General features: G+C 36.2%; 1 protein-coding gene and 1 non-coding gene across 2 annotated transcripts; both read left to right on the forward strand.

Moving 5' to 3' along the window:
* Nucleotides 1–395: 395 nt before the first annotated feature.
* LOC118488701 lies at nt 396–502 on the forward strand. Its single transcript, XR_004885245.1, has one exon. It is a non-coding gene; the product is annotated as a small nucleolar RNA R71 (small nucleolar RNA).
* Nucleotides 503–14938: 14436 nt separating this feature from the next.
* Nucleotides 14939–16213, forward strand: LOC110896309. Its single transcript, XM_022143737.2, has 2 exons — nt 14939–15495; nt 15596–16213. Exons 1-2 carry the CDS (start codon nt 15028–15030, stop codon nt 16157–16159), a joined length of 1032 nt encoding a protein of 343 aa, XP_021999429.1. The 5' UTR covers nt 14939–15027; the 3' UTR covers nt 16160–16213.
* The last annotated feature ends 2605 nt before the right edge of the window (nt 16214–18818 follow it).

An 18818-nucleotide genomic window follows, 5' to 3' on the forward strand; every position in this document is an offset into this window, starting at 1 on the left:
CGACGGCCTAGGTCTATTATCAATGTAGTTTACCGACTCTGTTTGATCATTTGTTTCTTTCATACAACTCCAATTTTTATGTGGCCCACCACACCCTTCACAAGCCATAACCGAGACTGTTTTTTGTCATTTCTAGCTTTTTAATTTTTGAAGAAAGGGCCTCGATTTGGGCTTGTAAAGAAGTGCTTTCATCAACCTTATGGGCGCCCGGGGCAATAGATTTATTGCCTCGGAGAGTGTGCCATTGAAAATTGGTTTGAGCAATTTCCTCAATCTGATTATATATTTCTTGCGGGCGGCGATTACCTAAAAGTCCCCCGGAGCTAGAGTCAAGTGTTTGTCTAGTATGTGGAAACAATCCATTATAGAAGGTGGATACTTGTTGCCACACTGCAAGACCGTGATGAGGACACTTTCGTAATAGCTCCTTGAATCTTTCCCAAGTTTCATATAAGGATTCCCCCTCGTCTTGCGAGTATGTATTAATTTCAGTCATTAATTTAGCCGTTTTAGCGGGAGGGAAATACTTATATAGAAATTTTTGGGCTAGTTCATCCCAGGTGTTTACCGAACCAACTGGGAGGGTGTTAAGCCAAGCCTTTGTTAGGTCTTTTAGTGAAAAAGGAAACATTCGGAGGCGGATGGCGTCATTTGATGCTCCATTGATCCGAAAGGTATCACATATTTCTAAGAAATTAGTAATATGTAGATGGGGATCCTCGTCCGCAAGCCCATGGAAGGTTGCAGAGTTTTGAAGCATCTGTATCAAATGCGGCCGAAGTTTGAAGTTATTGGCTTCAACATTCGGTGCATTGATAGCGGCGCCGAGATTACCTATGGTGGGTCGTAGATAATCCATGAGGGTACGTTGGTCCGCCATTGGAAGTGGGTTCCCCGAAACCTTCTCTTGGTTTTTAGCCTTGAGTCTTTTTCTGAGAAAGCGTTCGGGTTCTTCTAGAGGTTCTTTTATGTCTTTATTAGAACTGGAGCTCATACACTACGTAGAGGTGGCGTCTGGTTCCAAGTCCTGCAACAAAAACAGAAAAGAATGTTGGTCAGAAGGTTCACCACGACCCCGTGCTCAGTGAACACGCCCCGTGGTCGGAGTTACAGTGATTGTTTTCCGGATCCCTGTTAGTGGAGAGTTGGACACGGCCCCGTGTTGCACCGACACTGCCCCGTTGTCAGCCTTCTGTAACTCGGAAAACTAAAAACTGCCAGTAACACTGCTGGGCACGGCCCGTGTCCGACCAGGCACGGCCCGTGCTGAGCTCTGCAGAAGCTGAAAAACTAAAAAAAAATTCTAAAAATAAAAATAAAATTAAAAAAATGATTAGGCCGTTGATTCCTAACTTTCTTAAAATCCTTGTATCCCCGGCAGCGGCGCCAAAAACTTGATGCATGCTAGTGTGTATATGTTTTAGGTATATATTTTAAGCCCTTTTTTTTACACTTTTTAGCCAAGTTTTAAATTTATAAAACACGATATTTACTAACATTACACACACATATGGGCAAGTGCACCCATCGTGGACGTAGTATAGTGTTGGTAAGATACCGAGGTCGTCCAAGGACACAAGAGCTTTTAGTACCGGTTTATCCTCAACGTCTAATCAAATCAAAATGTTAGAAAAGATTTTTAAAACTAAGAAAATAAAACTAACTAAATGCTGAAAAACAAAAATAAAAATAAAAAAAGATAGACAAGATGAATCACTTGGATCCGACTCGTGTATAGTGTAATCTTTGATTATTTTCGCACTTTTGCACTTGTTTAAGAGATTATCTTAATTATTGTAGTAGGCCCCTCTTTTGAAGGTGACGTTACCCTCAACCCAGTAGTTTGAGTCAGCAAGGATACAATCCTAAAGGGTCAGATTATTGAAAGATAATTAATTAAGTTATTAATGCAAATTATGGTAGGCCCCTCTTTTGGAGGTGACGTTACCCTCGACTAAGTAGTCTGAGTCAGCAGGAATACAGTACTAAATAGCCGGGTTATAGTATTAATAGTAGTTTAACTTATGAGGGGGTCAAAGAGTTTGGATCCCCGCCATCCAATACCTTTGAGTATTGAAGGAGATCCTACTAAATTTGACCCAGGTCCCTTGCAGGACCTCTAAACGCTGAACAAGGGCAAGACTCTTACCAAACCGTTCCCTTAACCCCTGACCAGGTAGCCAACATACCTCCATATAAACCGTGGAGATATGAATGGTGAAAATCTTTTATTTTATATAGACAGTAAAATAATGTCAACACACCACGGACAAACGATAAGGAAGAATCACCTTCAACATAAGAAACTAGTTATTAAAGTCATTAATACAAAACCAAATAAAAAGTGCAAAAGATTAAAAATAAAAAGTATTACACTAGACACTTGTCTTCACTAAGTGATGTAAGTGACTTAGGCAAACATGGCCTTTGATTGTCAAGAACTCTTACGATCAATCTTGGATCCCGAGACGACTCACACACTCTATGATGGACAATGGATGATGGTGGTGGATGATGGTGTTATGGTGGTGGTGGGTGGTGGGTGAAGTGTGAGAGAGGTGGTGTGCCAAGGGATGAGTTGAAATGGCTCCAAGCACTCCTATTTATAGGCTGAACAGAAGCCTGGGCACGGCCCCGTGCCCGCTGGGCACGGCCCCGTGGCCGTCTGACACTCTCTTTCTTCATTAATTGTAATTCTCAATTACAATAAATGCGCCTGCAGTACTCTGACCACGCCCCCGTGTCCGCTAGGCACGGCCCCGTGGTGGGCAATAGAAGCTTCTATTAGTTTGTCTTTTCTGCTGCTTCTTGGGCACGGCCCCGTGCTCGCTGAGCACGGGGCGTGTTCAGTCTTCTGCCTTCTCTGTTTTGCTTGGGAGGATGCTGTCGAGGTGTCGGCAATCCACTTTTGTCCCTTTTCTTGTATTTATGTTAGATTTTGCTGTCTTTTTGCTTCTTTTGTTAATTTGAGCTCATTTAATCCTGAAAATACAAAAGGAAGACAAAAGCATACTTTTTCCAACATTAGTACTAAAAAAGGGTTAGTTTTATGCCACAATTGATATATTTTATATGTTGCATTTTGAGCGTATCAAAATGCAACGGCTCTACCCTATATTATTTGGTACGTAATTCGGTTTCGGGGACGAAACCCTTTTTAAGGGGGGTGGACTTGTAACACCCCGAAAATATAAAACTTTATATTAAAATTATAAAGTTTAATTAAACAAGAATTAATTAACTAGGAATTTATAACCTAGTTAACTACAAGTCTAAAAATGACTTAAACAGGGTTAAAACAACCAAACTTTATGTTAAACGAAAGTGAGGGGCTAATGTTGTCCAAACTTAAACTTATATTATTAGTTTTAGTAAAAACAAAACCAAACACCCCATATTGAGGTGTCTGGTCGATCAAAGCAGGAAGGGGCGATTCCCCACTTTCAAAACCCTAAACATCACTGAACTCTCAAATTGAAGGCTCAATCCAAGCTGAAATCGAAATTAGAGCATAGATTAGTGATCCTCATTGCAAGGGGATTATCAGGTATGTAAAATTTGGTGGAAATTCCCCAACTCGAAATTCTCATAAATTCGGGAAATCTGAAATTTATGGTTGCATGTTTGTTTTATGATGGATTAAGAACAATATAGTGTCTAGGGACAAACCCTAGACAAATATAAGTTGAAATCATGTGAAATTTCAGTAAAATCCATGAACACCATTGTAGGTGATTAGTGGGTTATGTATAACTTGATAAACACTAGGAAATTGGGTATTGTTCTAGTGTAATTTGACAATTGTGAAGTGACTTCAGAATTATAGAAGCTAACAATTATGTAAAATGGTTGATTGATGTGAAATTAGGGCTAAGTGATAAGCTAGAGACTTGATATTTGATTCATGTAAAAATCTGCCCTTAAAGTGTTTGTGAAAATGCCTCAAAGAAGGCTTAAGACTGAAATTCAAAGTTGAAACTCATAATTATGATGCTTCGGTGTATTATGCGAATTATGATTTAAAGAGAGTTCTAAATATGTCATAAATGAACTCTATAGGAAAGGACGCAGGAGCGTCAAGCGGACAAGCGGGTGGCGAATCACGTTTGAAAGGCTTACTTTGAAGGTATGTAACTTGACCCATTACATTAAGCGAAATGTTGTTAAATTATGCGTAGTTGATTAAAAGTTGTGTTGATTTTAAAGTGATCATGATTATTATTTGAAAGAATAGACTTAGAGTTGTCAACGAACCGTTTGGTAGTCATCATAGTGGAGGATTCCGCAAGATGAGCCAATGGGTCGTTTAGTTGCGTAAATTGTAACTTTAGTGTTCTAGTAGTTGATAATGGCGATAATAACCACAAGAGCATTAAACCAAAAGATTGGTAAAGAAAATGCGGGTGGTAATGAGCCCCGGATATTGGGATTAAGGCGCCATAAACATACTAGTTAAATGGTAGCAAAATGGCTAAGTTGGAATAGGTCGAATAAATGCGTAAGGACATATAGTCTTTTGGTCCGTAATCAAATTTTTCGGAATGATAATTGTAATAGGCACGTTGGTAACGAATTTACAGACGTATAGGAAAAAGAATCGTATGAAACGGACTTACGAGTCAAAAGATATGCTCATTTGAAGTTAAAATCTGAGTTTTCCGGAGCTGGCAGAAAATGCAGCTCACAAAACACAACATGCTGGAAAACATGTTCCCCCGCGCCACGCGAAGGGGAACTTAAATCTGTCGCGACACGCGAGGCGTTCTCGCGGCCCGCGTAACCTAACACGATGTCTCTCGCGGGGCGCGAGAGACTCTGATTTGAATATTTTATTTGTTTTTCATGAATTTGTTATTTAAATTCTTTCATACGTGATTTAATGTTGTCAAAATTAACATTTGATATGGTTTTGACATTAGGTGACTAAGGTGAACTTACGGCTGGCGATCAAGCAAATGTCGAAGAACCGAACACGACCTTTGAAGCTTCCGCAATATTTTAACCATTAATAGACTATGTTTATGGGATGTAAACAAATTGTTAAACAACTTTTGAATGTTTAAACTTAGACGTTAATTGGCTAAGGTTTTGCTACTTTTCGGCTTTATTATGGAATCTATGTTATAACTAGACATCTTTTATCTAACATGGTATGAATTATTATTAAATTTAAGTAAAATTAGACGGGTGTTACAATTTTTTTTTTAATTTTGCTACAGTCCATGTGGATTCTTTAATGGATACATGTAGTTTTGAAAAATGAATTTGAAAACTTTGTTTTTACTAAAGTTATCACTCGCCAAAGGCATTAGTAAACATAAAATTTGTCTTAGTTTACGGATCATTATGTGGATGTTAAATATCCATGTGATTTCTAAATGGAATTGAAAACTTAGTTTTACTTTGGTCTCATATTTTATATATATAAACAGTTTTTGGTTATTGGAGTTTTCGATGGGAAAAAGAACGGGAGGATGGTTTAAAATATATGTGTTAATAATAATAATTATTTAATGTTTTGATCCAACTGTCCTCCATTACATATCAATAATAATTATTTAATATTAGTTTTGATCGAATATTTTTTAATTAGAATGGCACTTTTTAGTAAGAATATATAGAGGGATACTATTTGAATTCCAAATTTAACCCAATATAATGTTACCAGACAACCACATTACAGGATACAAAATTCATAAATGACTTTATTTTCCTTTTCTATTTTATAAACATACTTAAAGTTTAGAACCTGCAGTTCTAGCAAAAGAGAACCCGAAGTTCTCATACAATTTACATTTCATTGGAAGGCTTGTTTTTAAAATGACTTATTCTTTCCTTTGTAGATAATATGTCGAACTTGTCAAAACTTGAATTTACCGAACTTGAATCAACTTTTATTTTTTTTATTTATTTCTTAAAGAAATATGCATGCTAGCTCTAGTAGAGCTATTATTGGTGATAAATGTCTGGTAGATAGCGGTAGTACTAACACTAGATATGAAAATTTTCCTCTGAGTTGTCTCCGGCAGAGACACCGATTGGTACTATATCTAGTGTCAGTAACCTTATCGAAGGCTCCGGCAGAGCACACGTAACATTATCTTCGGGTACCAAATTAACTATTGATAATGCATTATTTTCTAGTAAATCCAGAAGAAATTTACTTAGCTTTAAAGATATTCGAAAAAACGGTTACCACCTAAAAACAATATCTGAAAATAATATTGAATATCTTCAAATTACTTCAAACAAAAATGGCAAAGAAACAGTTGTTGAACAATTAGAAGCCTTATCCTCTAGATTATATTGTACTAATATCAATCCTATCAAAGCATACATGGTGAGTAACCAAAAGTTGTTAGATAAAAACACCTTCAATATATGGCATGACCGTCTAGGTCACCCTGGTAGCATAATGATGAGACGAATAATCAAAAGTGCAACTGGGCACCCTCTCAAAAACTTAAAAGTTTTGCTACCACAAGACTTATTATGTGCAGCATGCTCTCTGGGCAAACTTATAACTCGGCCCTCACAAACTAAATTGATACATGAAACCCCATCATTTTTAGAAAGAATCCAAGGGGATATTTGTGGGCCTATTCATCCTCCGTGTGGACCATTCCGCTATTTCTTGGTCTTAATAGACGCATCCTCAAGGTGGTCACATGTGAGTATTTTAGCTACTCGAAATGTAGCATTTGCCCGACTTTTAGCTCAAATCATACAATTGAGAGCCAATTTCCCCGACAATCAAATTAGAAACATCCGGATGGATAATGTAGGAGAGTTCACATCTCAAGCTTTTAATGACTATTGTATGTCAATTGGGATCAATGTTGAACTTCAAACCTCATGTTCACACACAAAACGGTTTAGCTGAATCTCTGATTAAACGATTACAAATAATCGCTAGACCACTCTTAATGAGATGTAAATTACCATCTTCTGCATGGGGTCATGCTTGTTGGTGCATTCATCTGTCGACTTCGTCTTGTATCGAGTCTTAGATTACATTGTATAGATTAGGGCATGTTTTACGAGAAAATAGGAGAATGTATGAGTATTAGATCCTGATTTCGCTCATAGGGTCATTTTAGGTGATTTCGCCCGAAACCCTTAGTTGCTGATTTCGCTCCTGTGGTCCCTGTGTTGTTTGGAGCGAAATCTGGACACTATATATATGTGTTCTTGAGCGAAATCAGGAGATCTGTTGCCTTGTATTCCATGCCGAGGTGCTGCCGGTGTGAAGACTACTTGTAATTGTGTTCAAATCAATACAATCAGTAGTTAAAGTGAAGAATCAGTTGTTTCTAGCTTTGTTTCTTATTATTCCACACCTGAAACAGAGTAGAACACCTCTGAACGACTCATTCGGGTCAGATCGCGATCCTACAATGCTATTTTGCATGTCGTTGCACTGATTAGATTGAGACCAACTGCTGATCACGAATACTCCCCATTGCAACTGGTCTCCGGACGAGAACCAAGTCTGTCCCACCTTAGAATTTTTGGTTGTGCGGTGTATGTACCAATACCGCCACCACAACGTACTACAATGGGACCCCAAAGAAAACTAGGTATCTATATTGGTTTTAACTCCCCGTCCATAATTAAATATTTAGAACCAATGACGGGAGACATGTTTTCAGCACGATATGCTGACTGTCATTTTGATGAAACAATGTTCCCAGTCTTAGGGGGAGATAAGGACAAAGAAAGACTGGTAACACAAGAAATAACGTGAAATGCATCATCGCTATCAAATCTCGACCCCCGAAGTGGTCAATGTGAATATGAAGTCCAAAAGATCATACATTTGCAAAGAATAGCGAATGAATTACCAGATGCATTCACAGACACGAATAGAGTGACAGAGTCACATGTACCAGCATTAAATGCACCTGCTCGAATTGAAGTAATCCCAGAAGCGATTACTATACAACGAAAGCGGGGGAGACCAATCGGTTCCAAAGACAAAAACCCACGAAAACGAAAAGAGCAAAGTAACGCAGTTGGTGAAAACTCACAAAAGATTATAAGTGAAACCCCGGTAGAGGTAAATGTCCCAGAAGAGACAACTATGAATCCAGAGGAAAATGAAGTTTTAGAAGAAACATTGGTACCGAACGAAAATTAGATCTCTATTAATTATGTACAAGATAGTACAATGTGGAGCCGGAATAAAACACGTGTTGATGATATATTCGCATATGCTATAGCAATGGATGTAATCAATGAAAATGATTACGTATCTAAAACTTTAGAAAAGTGCATGCACAGAAATGATTGGCCAAGATGGCAAGAAGCCATAAATGCCGAATTAAATTCGCTCGAAAAGCGACATGTTTTCGGACATGTAGTCCGAACGCCCATAGACGTCAAACCAGTAGGTTATAAATGGGTGTTTGCAATAAAGAGAAATGAAAAGAATGAGATTATACGATATAAGGCTTGACTTGTAGCACAAGGGTTTTCCCAAATCCCAGGAGTTGATTATGTGGAAACGTATTCCCCTGTAGTGGATACGATAACCCTTAGGTTCCTAATCGGCCTCACAATCACTGAAGGACTTCATATGAGACTAATGGATGTCGTCAACGCATACTTATACGGGACACTTGAAAACGACATCTGCATGAAAATCCCTAAAGGATTAAAATTGCCTGAAGCATTAAAATCAACACCTCGAGATATGTGTTCTATAAAGCTCCAGAGATCTTTATATGGTCTCAAACAATCTGGTCGTATGTGGTACAATCGACTTAGTGAATATCTCGAAAAGGAAGGATACAAGTCTGACGTAATCAGTCCATGTGTCTTTATAAAACGATCACTCTTAGAATTCACTATAATAGCAGTCTATGTTGATGATATCAACATCATTGGATCTCCTGAAGAGATAGAGAAAGTTGCTCAGTTGTTAAAGAAAGAATTTGAAATGAAAGATCTTGGTATGACAAAGTTATGCATTGGACTACAATTTGAGTATCTGTGCAATGGCACATTTGTCCATCAATCAAACTACATCCAGAAGATGTTAGTATTTTTCAATATGGATAAAGCACATCCGTTTAGTGTACCTATGGTTGTCCGACTGCTAGATCCACTCAAGGATCCTTATCGCCCACAAGAAGAAGGCGAAAATGTACTTGGTCCAGAAGTACCGTACTTAAGCGCGATCGGTGACTTTATGTATCTCGCAAATAACACAAGACCTGACATTGCATTTGTAGTACATGTACTAGCGAGATACAGTTCGAATCCAACACGTAGACACTGGAATGGTGTAAAACATACATTTCGGTATATTTGCGGGACACAAGACTTAGGTCTTTTCTATCAGAAAGATCAAAAGTCCCAGCTTGTTGGGTATGCTGATGTCGGATATCTATCAGATCCTCACAAAGCAAAATCTCAGACAGGTTACGTATTCACATACGGTGGCACAACAATTTCTTGGAAGTCAACTAAGCAAACACTTACAGCAACATCATCAAATCATGCTAAATTAATAGCACTATATGATGCTGGTCGAGATTGTGTGTGGTTGAGATCAATGATTAAACACATACAAGAAGCATGCGGATTAGAACAGATCAATAAGGAGCCGACAATTATTTATGAAGACAATGTTGCTTGCATAGCTCAGATTAGAGAAGGTTACATCTAGGGTGATTGAACAAATCACATCTCACCAAAGTTCTTCTCAACATGCGACTTGCAGTAAGAAGGGGAAATTGATGTTCGCCAGATCAAGTCAAGTGAAAATTTAGCTGACCTGTTCACAAAATCTTTACCAAGAAGCAATTTCGAGCAACTATCACACAAGATCGGTCTCCGCAGATTGAAAGGTGTTTGTTGAATTCAGGGGGAGAATTATACACACTGTACTCTTTTTCCCTTAACTAAGTTTTGTCCCAATGGGTTTTCTTAGTAAGGTTTTTAATGAGGCAGTACAACTAATCCTGTAGTATCAGTTTATTTATTCAGGTCCTGAAGTACCTATTTAACATCATCCTGAAGTATGTTGTTAAACTGTGTATAATTCTAAATGTCTGAGGGGGAGTGTTATAAACCAGACATTTTAGGCCCAACCCATTACTTATGGGCTTTAGGGTTTATAGTTATGTTTATCTCTATATATTGTAATGTTGAATAGAATGAAGTATAAAATTCAGTTTATCTCTATTTCTTTTTGGTTTTTATCACAAATAAATTAAACGAGAAAGAAAAGGAAACCAATTCCTTTTTGTTGTTATTGCTAAACGTCATAAAATGTCAGCAAATAAACACCAAGTATTATAAAAGTTAAGGTATGTGTACTTTTTATATTAAATATTGATGATTTAATTTTTAATACTAACTAATTTTCTGTTTATCCATTATGTTTAACTGTTTTAAGTATTTTCTGTAGGGTTATCATTTATGTTTTATGTTTTGTTGACGATAAGAGAGATTCATGAACTAGTTCATGTTTTGTTGCGATGAAACGACAAGGGAGATTCGTGAACTAGTTCATGCTAGTATAATACACCAACTTTTTTTGATAGATTATTCAATTTGTTACAACGAAGAAAACTTGTATACTATACGATATTTAATGAAGAAAACTTGTATACTATACAATATGATGTGATAGTATGATACATGAATAACAGAAGAAACTAATTATGTATATATATAGTGTACACGATAAACATCATTCACTTGCGTGAATTAGAAGAACAAGTGGTTTAGTATTTTTAGAAACGATAAAGGATAGATATGATTATACCCCCCTTTAAAAGAATATCAAATATCAAATTCATAATGTATAAAAAACATATGAAATTCATAATGTATAGAGAGTAGAAATTCAATTCAAACTAGCAATAACATCCGCGCGCGTTGCAGCGCGGTACATCGCAAACATCAAATGGATTAGTCCGAACTTTATGTGATGCGTTAACCATATGAAAACACGCGTTTCGACGTATCCGATTGAACGCAACGTAACCTATATAAGCATTGTAATTGGATCAAACATAAAGTAAATCAAATATGTACCGTACAATCATAAGGTATTAAATGTGACCTGATTCATATATAGAAAATATAGCGGGTATAACAGAAAAGATGACACGTATAACCAAAAGAGATGAATTAGAGCTTTAGTAAAAATGGAAAAAAAGAAAACCACAATTTAACTCCATTCGGTTAGAAACAAAATTTACAAAACACCACCTAACTCGATTCCCAAAATAAATTACGTCGAAACATACACCAACTCAAATTAAACCGAAACGTACATAAAAATATGCACATAAAAATGTTTTTTTGAATGAAAAATCTATGACTTGTTTCCAGAAAAAGTTTATGTTGACACGTAGAGCAAATCGAATTTTATACCGGCACGTATATAATAATATGCACGTGAAAAAATAGTTTTTCTTAAGTAAAGGAGGTATAACGGTAAACTCGAAAGAAATTATTAGTACAAAACTTAATATGTTAATAACGTTCTTAAAATTGTGCCAAGTAGCACTAATGCCAAACCACTGTCAGCGAACACCAACATCAGAAGAGCTTGTAAAAATAAAATAAATAAAAAGGTAAAAAATAACACCGAACAAAAACATACGTAAAATCATTGAACCACGCACGCCCGTTGCGGCGTATTTATGCGATGAAATTAGAGAGAAACGTAAAACGTAGAAAAGAATAACTAAGTTGATCTACGATATGTGAGTTGCGACAAACTTATCAAACGGAGAAAAAGAATTGCGTTGCAACTGGCCTATCAAATGTGAAGAAATAGACAAAAAAACGTTGAACCCCACACGCACGTTGCTGCGTGTTGACTCGCAAAATTTAGAATGAAGCGTGAACTGAAAAACTTGCAAAAAAATGAAAAGTATGAGAGACTAAAATTGAAAATTAAAAAGTGTTGAGGTTAAATTGAAAAGTTAAAAAGCTTAGGGTTAAAACTAAAAAACTCAAAGATGTTAAAAATGAAAAATGCAAATTTTTTTTTGAAAAACTCCCCATCCACAAATTACAACCACATAAAGCAACTAAATGTTGCTAATTTATAAGTTGGAAATACTAATAGAACGGAAAATCATCGAAATTAGGCAACGACACTGAAAAAGCTCGGTACAATACGATATGGTATTTGAAGGTAAAAATCAATAAATACAGGTATGGTGCTAGACCGGTGTCAAACCGAAAGTAACGATTCTGAAAACGCCAAAAGGTGGGTACCAAATTGGTACCGAAAATGATTTGGTATAGTAAATTTGGTACCGATATGATACCAGTTTGATTACAGGACTTGATACGATTTGCTCATCAATAATATATATATCCAAGTTAATTTTACATGCTACAATTCATTCATTACAGAAAAAGACAAAAAAAAAAGCAAAATAAGTTGTGTATATAAAAACTCGTTCAAATGAAATACTGTTTACTTACTGTGTGTATGAAAAGTAATCTAAACGGTTCAATTACCTGCGTTTCTACGTCGCTACACGATTTAATGAGCTCAGTACCAACCAGTACCGAAAATACTGTTACCGAAATCCCCAAAAGTGGGTACCGGCACCGAATATACCTGGTACGGTACGGTTTGGTACCGGTCGAAACTGGTACGACACCGGTATTTGAGGATAAAAACCGGTGCCGAAAATACACCGAGTTTGGTAAATTTAATATCGATACCGGTACCCAATACCATTTGCTCATCCCTTAGTGTTGTTACTATTCATTCAATTGTGTTTTTAATATATATACCGGTACCCAATACCATTTGCTCATCCCTTAGTGTTGTTACTATTCATTCAATTGTGTTTTTAATATATAGGTAATTTAATTTAATAGTTAGTTATTAGTTACATCTCTTCATGGTGGCTCACATGCTAACATTATTTTATCATTTAAATTCATCAATATACCTTGAGTCGCCAAAGTACACTTATTGCCGTATTGGTACTTCCCATGGCCCATACTAAAATATTTTCTTGTTTTTGACTCAAAAATATTTCTTATATAGAATTATAACTAGACATATTCTAGTCATGACGAAGATAAAATATAAATTATTATTGATTTAGAATGCTAACTCATGTGTCACTAGATTAAAAAATATTCAAATTTAATTCATCGTTGAAGTTAATGTAGCGAATATATGTGTTTATAACGAGTTGAAACCGACTAAACCATTTATATCAAAACAAATGAGTCGGTGAGGATGTTTTAAGATCTGTATAATTCGTTCAAGGTTTATAGTTTAAGAAACAACATTGACGATTTGATTAACAGTTTGAAACTTGAAAATAAACATTGACGTTTATGATATTTTAGAATATAAGGTTATTCATATATGATATTTGTGAACAATCTTTCTCATTTTTAGAGATTCAATAAAACATAGTTATTTTATTTAAAATATGGTTTAAACGTCTAACTGATCCGTTTCAATCGATCTAACCAATCTAATCAACCCATCATTTCACTTGTTGTTTTCTGTCATTTTCATCAAAATCAGGACATAGAAAATTGGACACCCAAAATATTTCAAGGTTTGGTTAGTATGATATATCTATATAAAAAACTCTTTGAATTATTCATTTCTTTTATTTTATATATAGCAATGCAAATTGCTTATACCTATAATAATCATGACCGAATCATAAATCCCTAATTTGAGCAAAACCTTTCAAAAGGGGTTTGCCTATTCAGACACTCACACATTCTAATTAACACCCGATCATCACAGATATGTTTCGTATAGACATATACAAGACGTATAACCTAACCTTAAATCAGAAACTGCAAGTGTCAGTCCTTATTTAGCGGATGATCCTAAGCCCATACGTAATGGGGCGGCATGTGAGGGCGGTATGACCCATAGCGCCGCCATAACCCCCCCCCCTCCACACCAAAACTAGGGGCGCCATGTTTCAGAAATTTGGGGGAGGCGGTATAATTATCGCGCGGTTATGGGGGAATCTTTCAAAATTTGGACCAATCAAATTTAAGTAAGGTTTTTTATAATTAATTAATAAAATTGAAAATTAATAATTAGGTAATGATGGATAGGAGCGTTATGAGTACGGACTCAAGTGATATAACACTCCATAAAGCCTCTGTGTGACGTGGCACGACACGTGTCGCATAACGCCCCACAAGGGGCTTTATGACTACGGATGACCTAACACGTCATATAAACCTATACGAGTGGTTGGTATTTTAAAGATATAGATGTGGTCGGTTATAAAAGGGTTGTAAAATGAGAAGAATTGAACCTAGTTTGACTTTTCGTCTAACTGCCCCCGGACCCTAGTGCCTATCACTAATATTTAAGTTATGTGAACTTTCTATTTTATTTATTTCTTTTATATTGTTATCAAGTTAGGGTGTACGGGGCGCAATCGGGGAGTGGCTCGGTGAATGATTTCCCCGATCGGGAACACCGCCGCCATCCCCGCGGGGTCCCGAATCGGGGTTCAATTTGGGTGTGGGATTACCGCTTGAATTTGCACATTGATCGAGGAATATGACCGTTGAACGGTCGACTTTTTTATAAAAAAAAAAAATCACTTTTTTTAAACTATATAAATACCCAACTCATTTTCACCCTTTTTTTTATACACAACCCATCTCATTCTCACCCTTTTTTTATACACAACCCATCTCATTCTCACCCTTTTTTTATACACAACCCATCTCATTCTCTATATTTTTTTAAACTCTCCAACCACAACCATTTCACTTTTTATTTTTTATACTCTCCAACCAAACCTCCTCCACTTTTTATTTTTTATACACCGAGCAATGGAGAACCGATCCCGCGAGGCCAAGAAAAAAACTAAGGGACGGGTCTCGAAACCGTCTCGAGATGGTTCGAGCGGTGCAAATGCTCAACCACAACCCCCTTTCGGATACACTTCACAACCCCCGTTTTTTTTCCAACAACCTCCACACCCCTCGTTTTACAACACCCAACAACCCAATTTCGGCTATTTTCAAAATTTGCTATCAATGGACGCTCCTCCTCAATCCCCCGCCTTCGACCCATATGCTTATCGTTCTCCACAAGTTCCTTCTACACGAGGAAATGTCGAACGTCCTCTACCTATTGACGAGGACGACGAGGACGATGAGGTAGTGCCCGAAACTCAAAATTTGGGCGACGACGACGAGGAATATGAATATAATGTGGACGAAGACGCGGGCAACGAAGAAGACGAGGCTCGAGAAAAAAAAGGGAAAACGGTGAGCGAAAAATGGACAAAAGAACAAGAAGAGGCGTTGGCGAAGGCGTGGGTACATTGTTCTACCAACAAAAAAAAGGGCAATCAACAAAGTCGCGAAAGTTTTTGGGGTAAAATTTTAGAGCACTTTAACAAAACTATCGGTGGAAGTAACCGGACCGTTCATCAAGTACGGTCTAAATGGAACCCGATGCATGCGAAAATAAACTTTTTCAACGGCCTATACCAACAAGCGGTAAAAATTATATTTTTTTTAACATTGCATATTTTTTATTTTTTTTCTAAGTTCATACTTTTTTAACACTTTCTAATTTTTTTTATTTTATAACATGTAGGATCGCACACGAGCAAGTGGATGTCAAGATCTCGACGTGATGAAAGTCGCGTTAAAAGAATTTAAAGAAAGATTTCCAAGCGGTTTTCAACACATCGAGGCGTGGGAGGTCGTTCGAAAACACGAGAAATGGGCCCAAGTCCCATTGATGGGCGAGGAAGGTGAAGGTTCGGCACATAAAAGAAAGCCGGTTGACGTAGACTTTTCAATACCGGATATTAACGAAGATCCCTCGCCACAAAGAGCACAACGGCGAGACAAGCGTCAAGCTACATCGTCCGAGGGAAGCTCGGCCGAGTTGGCGGCACAATTCAAAGTGTACACCGCCATGAAAGAAGCGAAGCAAGCGGTAGAATTGGAGGCGATCGAATTGAGGAAAAAAAGAGAGTCGGAGGCTCGCGAGCTCATATCGGTACAAATCGAGACGATGAAAAACTACAATTACGATCGAGATATGAAAACCTTCCTTAAGCCGCACGACGATGTTCCGCCAAGTATGTTGCCGATCATCCTAGCCCGAAAGCGAGAAATCGCTAACAAGTACGGGTGGCCATGCGATTTCTAGTTTGAATGTATTTTTTTTTCTAGTTTGAATGTATTTTTTTTTCTAGTTTGAATGTGTTTTTTTTTTTTCTAGTTTGAATGTGTTTTTTTTTCTAGTTTGAATGTATTTTTTTTTAAATTTAATGAAATGTCTTTTATATAAATTTTTAAACATCCATAATTTTAACAAAAAAAAAAAAAATAATTTTGAACTCACCTAATAGGTGAGTGCCGCCATCAAAAAGGGGAATTAGGGGAGTGTATTAGGGGAGTTGACGTGGCACCATGTGATTGGTTAGGTGTAAGATGGGGGACTCACCTATTAGGTGAGCACCCCTTACACCCTTATGTGAACTTTCTATTTTATTTTTTATTTTTATCATTTGGTTAAATAGAAAAAACCCCTTGAGCCAATGCCTATCATTCCTATCGTCACTTATTCGATGATGTTGAAATCTAAAATAGATGTTTGAAAGTGTCTCTTCGAGCATACCCGTTCTCGTCTTTGACCAACTATTTTCATTTGCCATTACATGTTTTCACCTTTCGGGTATCACATACGTGTTGGGATCAAACACCTCAACATGAAGGCGACATAACAATAGTCAAACAAACATATGTATAAAACAAACCAATAGCCAACGTTTTGTGTTTTGGTCTCGTAAGTCAAATTCACAAACAAGAAACTTATTGAAACGTCTGGAAATAACAATGTAAAGATACCCAAACTCTTACCATTCTTGTTATTATCACAACGTTTTCTCTTTAGTGTTTTCCAAGCTCATTAATTTTGAAAACCCAACGTAATATCTTATATTTATATACGAGAAACATCACTACTATTATATTATAATATGATCACAAATCAACATTTAGGTATGTTTTATTTAAGAGTAAAATGCCTAGTCCTTAAGTTTAGATTATTTTTGTTCAAAAATAAAACTTTTTGTATCTGGGTCCATGAGGTTTTATTTTTGTTGTCATTTCATTCAATTGGCAAACTAGGTTAGAATTTTATGTTAACTTCTCCCTTTTTGTCATTTTCCTCGTTTAAATAAAGGGTATAATCGTCATTTTATGCCATAATATGTTTTAATTAAATGAGAAAAACGACAAAAAAAGAGAAGTTAACATAAAATTCTAACTCAGTTTATCAATTGGATGAAAATGGTAACAAAAATGAAACAATAGGGACCCAGATACAAAAAGTTTTATTTTTAGACAAAACTGACAAAAGTAGTCTAAACTCAGGGACCATTTTAACATTTTACTCATTATACGTATGATTTCAAACTTGTCATAAACAGTAGTAAACTTATACTTTAATAATATTTGATTCTTTTAATAATAATTTATTTAATTCATTTTAATCCTAATAATACTTAATTCTTTTACATCAGTATATTAATTAGTTCAATTCAAACTTAGAACAATAGTTTGATTTTCTTTTCTCAATATTGTTTTCGAAGTTTTTATTACTTTATTGTTTTGTTATTAAACTCACGTTTTCCTCGTATAACTTTTTACACACGATTAAAGTATATGTTATCAAACAGAAAAACATAAAAATAAATGCGAACCAATACCGAGGTTGTTTGGTTATATTTTTAAATTGTTTGTTTACTTTAAAAATATAATTTAAAAATATAACCATCATATTACTAATGTACGGTATCGAACAACAACGGTATCGTTACATGTATTTATTTTTTACTTTCGATAAACTCACATCGTATCGCTAATATAGGAATATCCGTATCAATACTATGACGATTTGCACCTTTAATTACCGCTCGAACAACAACGTTGCCGCTGCCGATACCGGTGTTCGTTTTTATTGTTTCGATCGATATAAAACACGAGTTGATCTCTATACCGAGTGCGTATATCGTACCGGTACTGTAACGAATCTAACCAATACCGATCAAATTCCCGCAATAGCATACCGCGGCAACGTGCGAAAAAATAACCTAGTTTAAAATTAAAAGGTTGTTGAATTCCGTCTAAATTATATCGGAGCAAATTTTACTTAATTGTTGAAGAAGTAAAAATAAAAAGTTAAAAAAAGGTTGAATATATAGATAATTGACTTTGTAAGAAGAAGAAATATGTAAGGTTCAAATAAGTGAACTATACACGGTTCTGTTTTCGTCAAGTGATTAGAAATTTAGAAGCAAGAAGAGATCATTTGATGAGCACTCTTATGACCTTTCATGATGATATTGCACTTTGTGAGTTGATTTTAAACCCAATAAGTGGTTCCTTGAATTAGAATTACATTTGACATCCATAATGAAAATTAGTTGTATTTCTGAGATTTTCAAAATGGAATGAAGTGAAGAGAAATAGAAAAATCATCGTTAAGAAGTAACAATTTAAATTGAAATAGACGTCAAACACGAGTTTGAATCACGCCCGTCATTTTTCAAGATAAAAAAATTCTTTTGGTTGCCTTGGAAGTAGATGATCTTAAACTCAACATGGAAAGCGAGTTAACCTTAACCATAATGTGCGACTAGAAATAAACGTGGGTCTATTTGCACTAGACCAAAAATTCGAGGATGTTTTCCCCTGCTACGAAAAATCCTCACAGTTGAGCTTTAGAGCTACGGTGGTGTGGGTAGGGAAAGTTTTCTAGCTTAGAGGTACTTTGATGGTTGATATGCTCACACGGTCACACT

This window comes from Helianthus annuus, chromosome 16 (assembly GCF_002127325.2).
Source record: "Helianthus annuus cultivar XRQ/B chromosome 16, HanXRQr2.0-SUNRISE, whole genome shotgun sequence".
Classification (NCBI taxonomy): domain Eukaryota; kingdom Viridiplantae; phylum Streptophyta; class Magnoliopsida; order Asterales; family Asteraceae; genus Helianthus; species Helianthus annuus.

Excerpts from the sequence above, each read along its gene's own strand:
- LOC110896309 (XM_022143737.2), top strand. The coding sequence starts at position 15,028 with ATGGACGCTCCTCCTCAATCCCCCGCCTTCGACCCATATGCTTATCGT. Across the intron at positions 15,496-15,595 it reads ACGGCCTATACCAACAAGCG|GATCGCACACGAGCAAGTGG; the intron begins GTAAAAATTATA and ends TATAACATGTAG.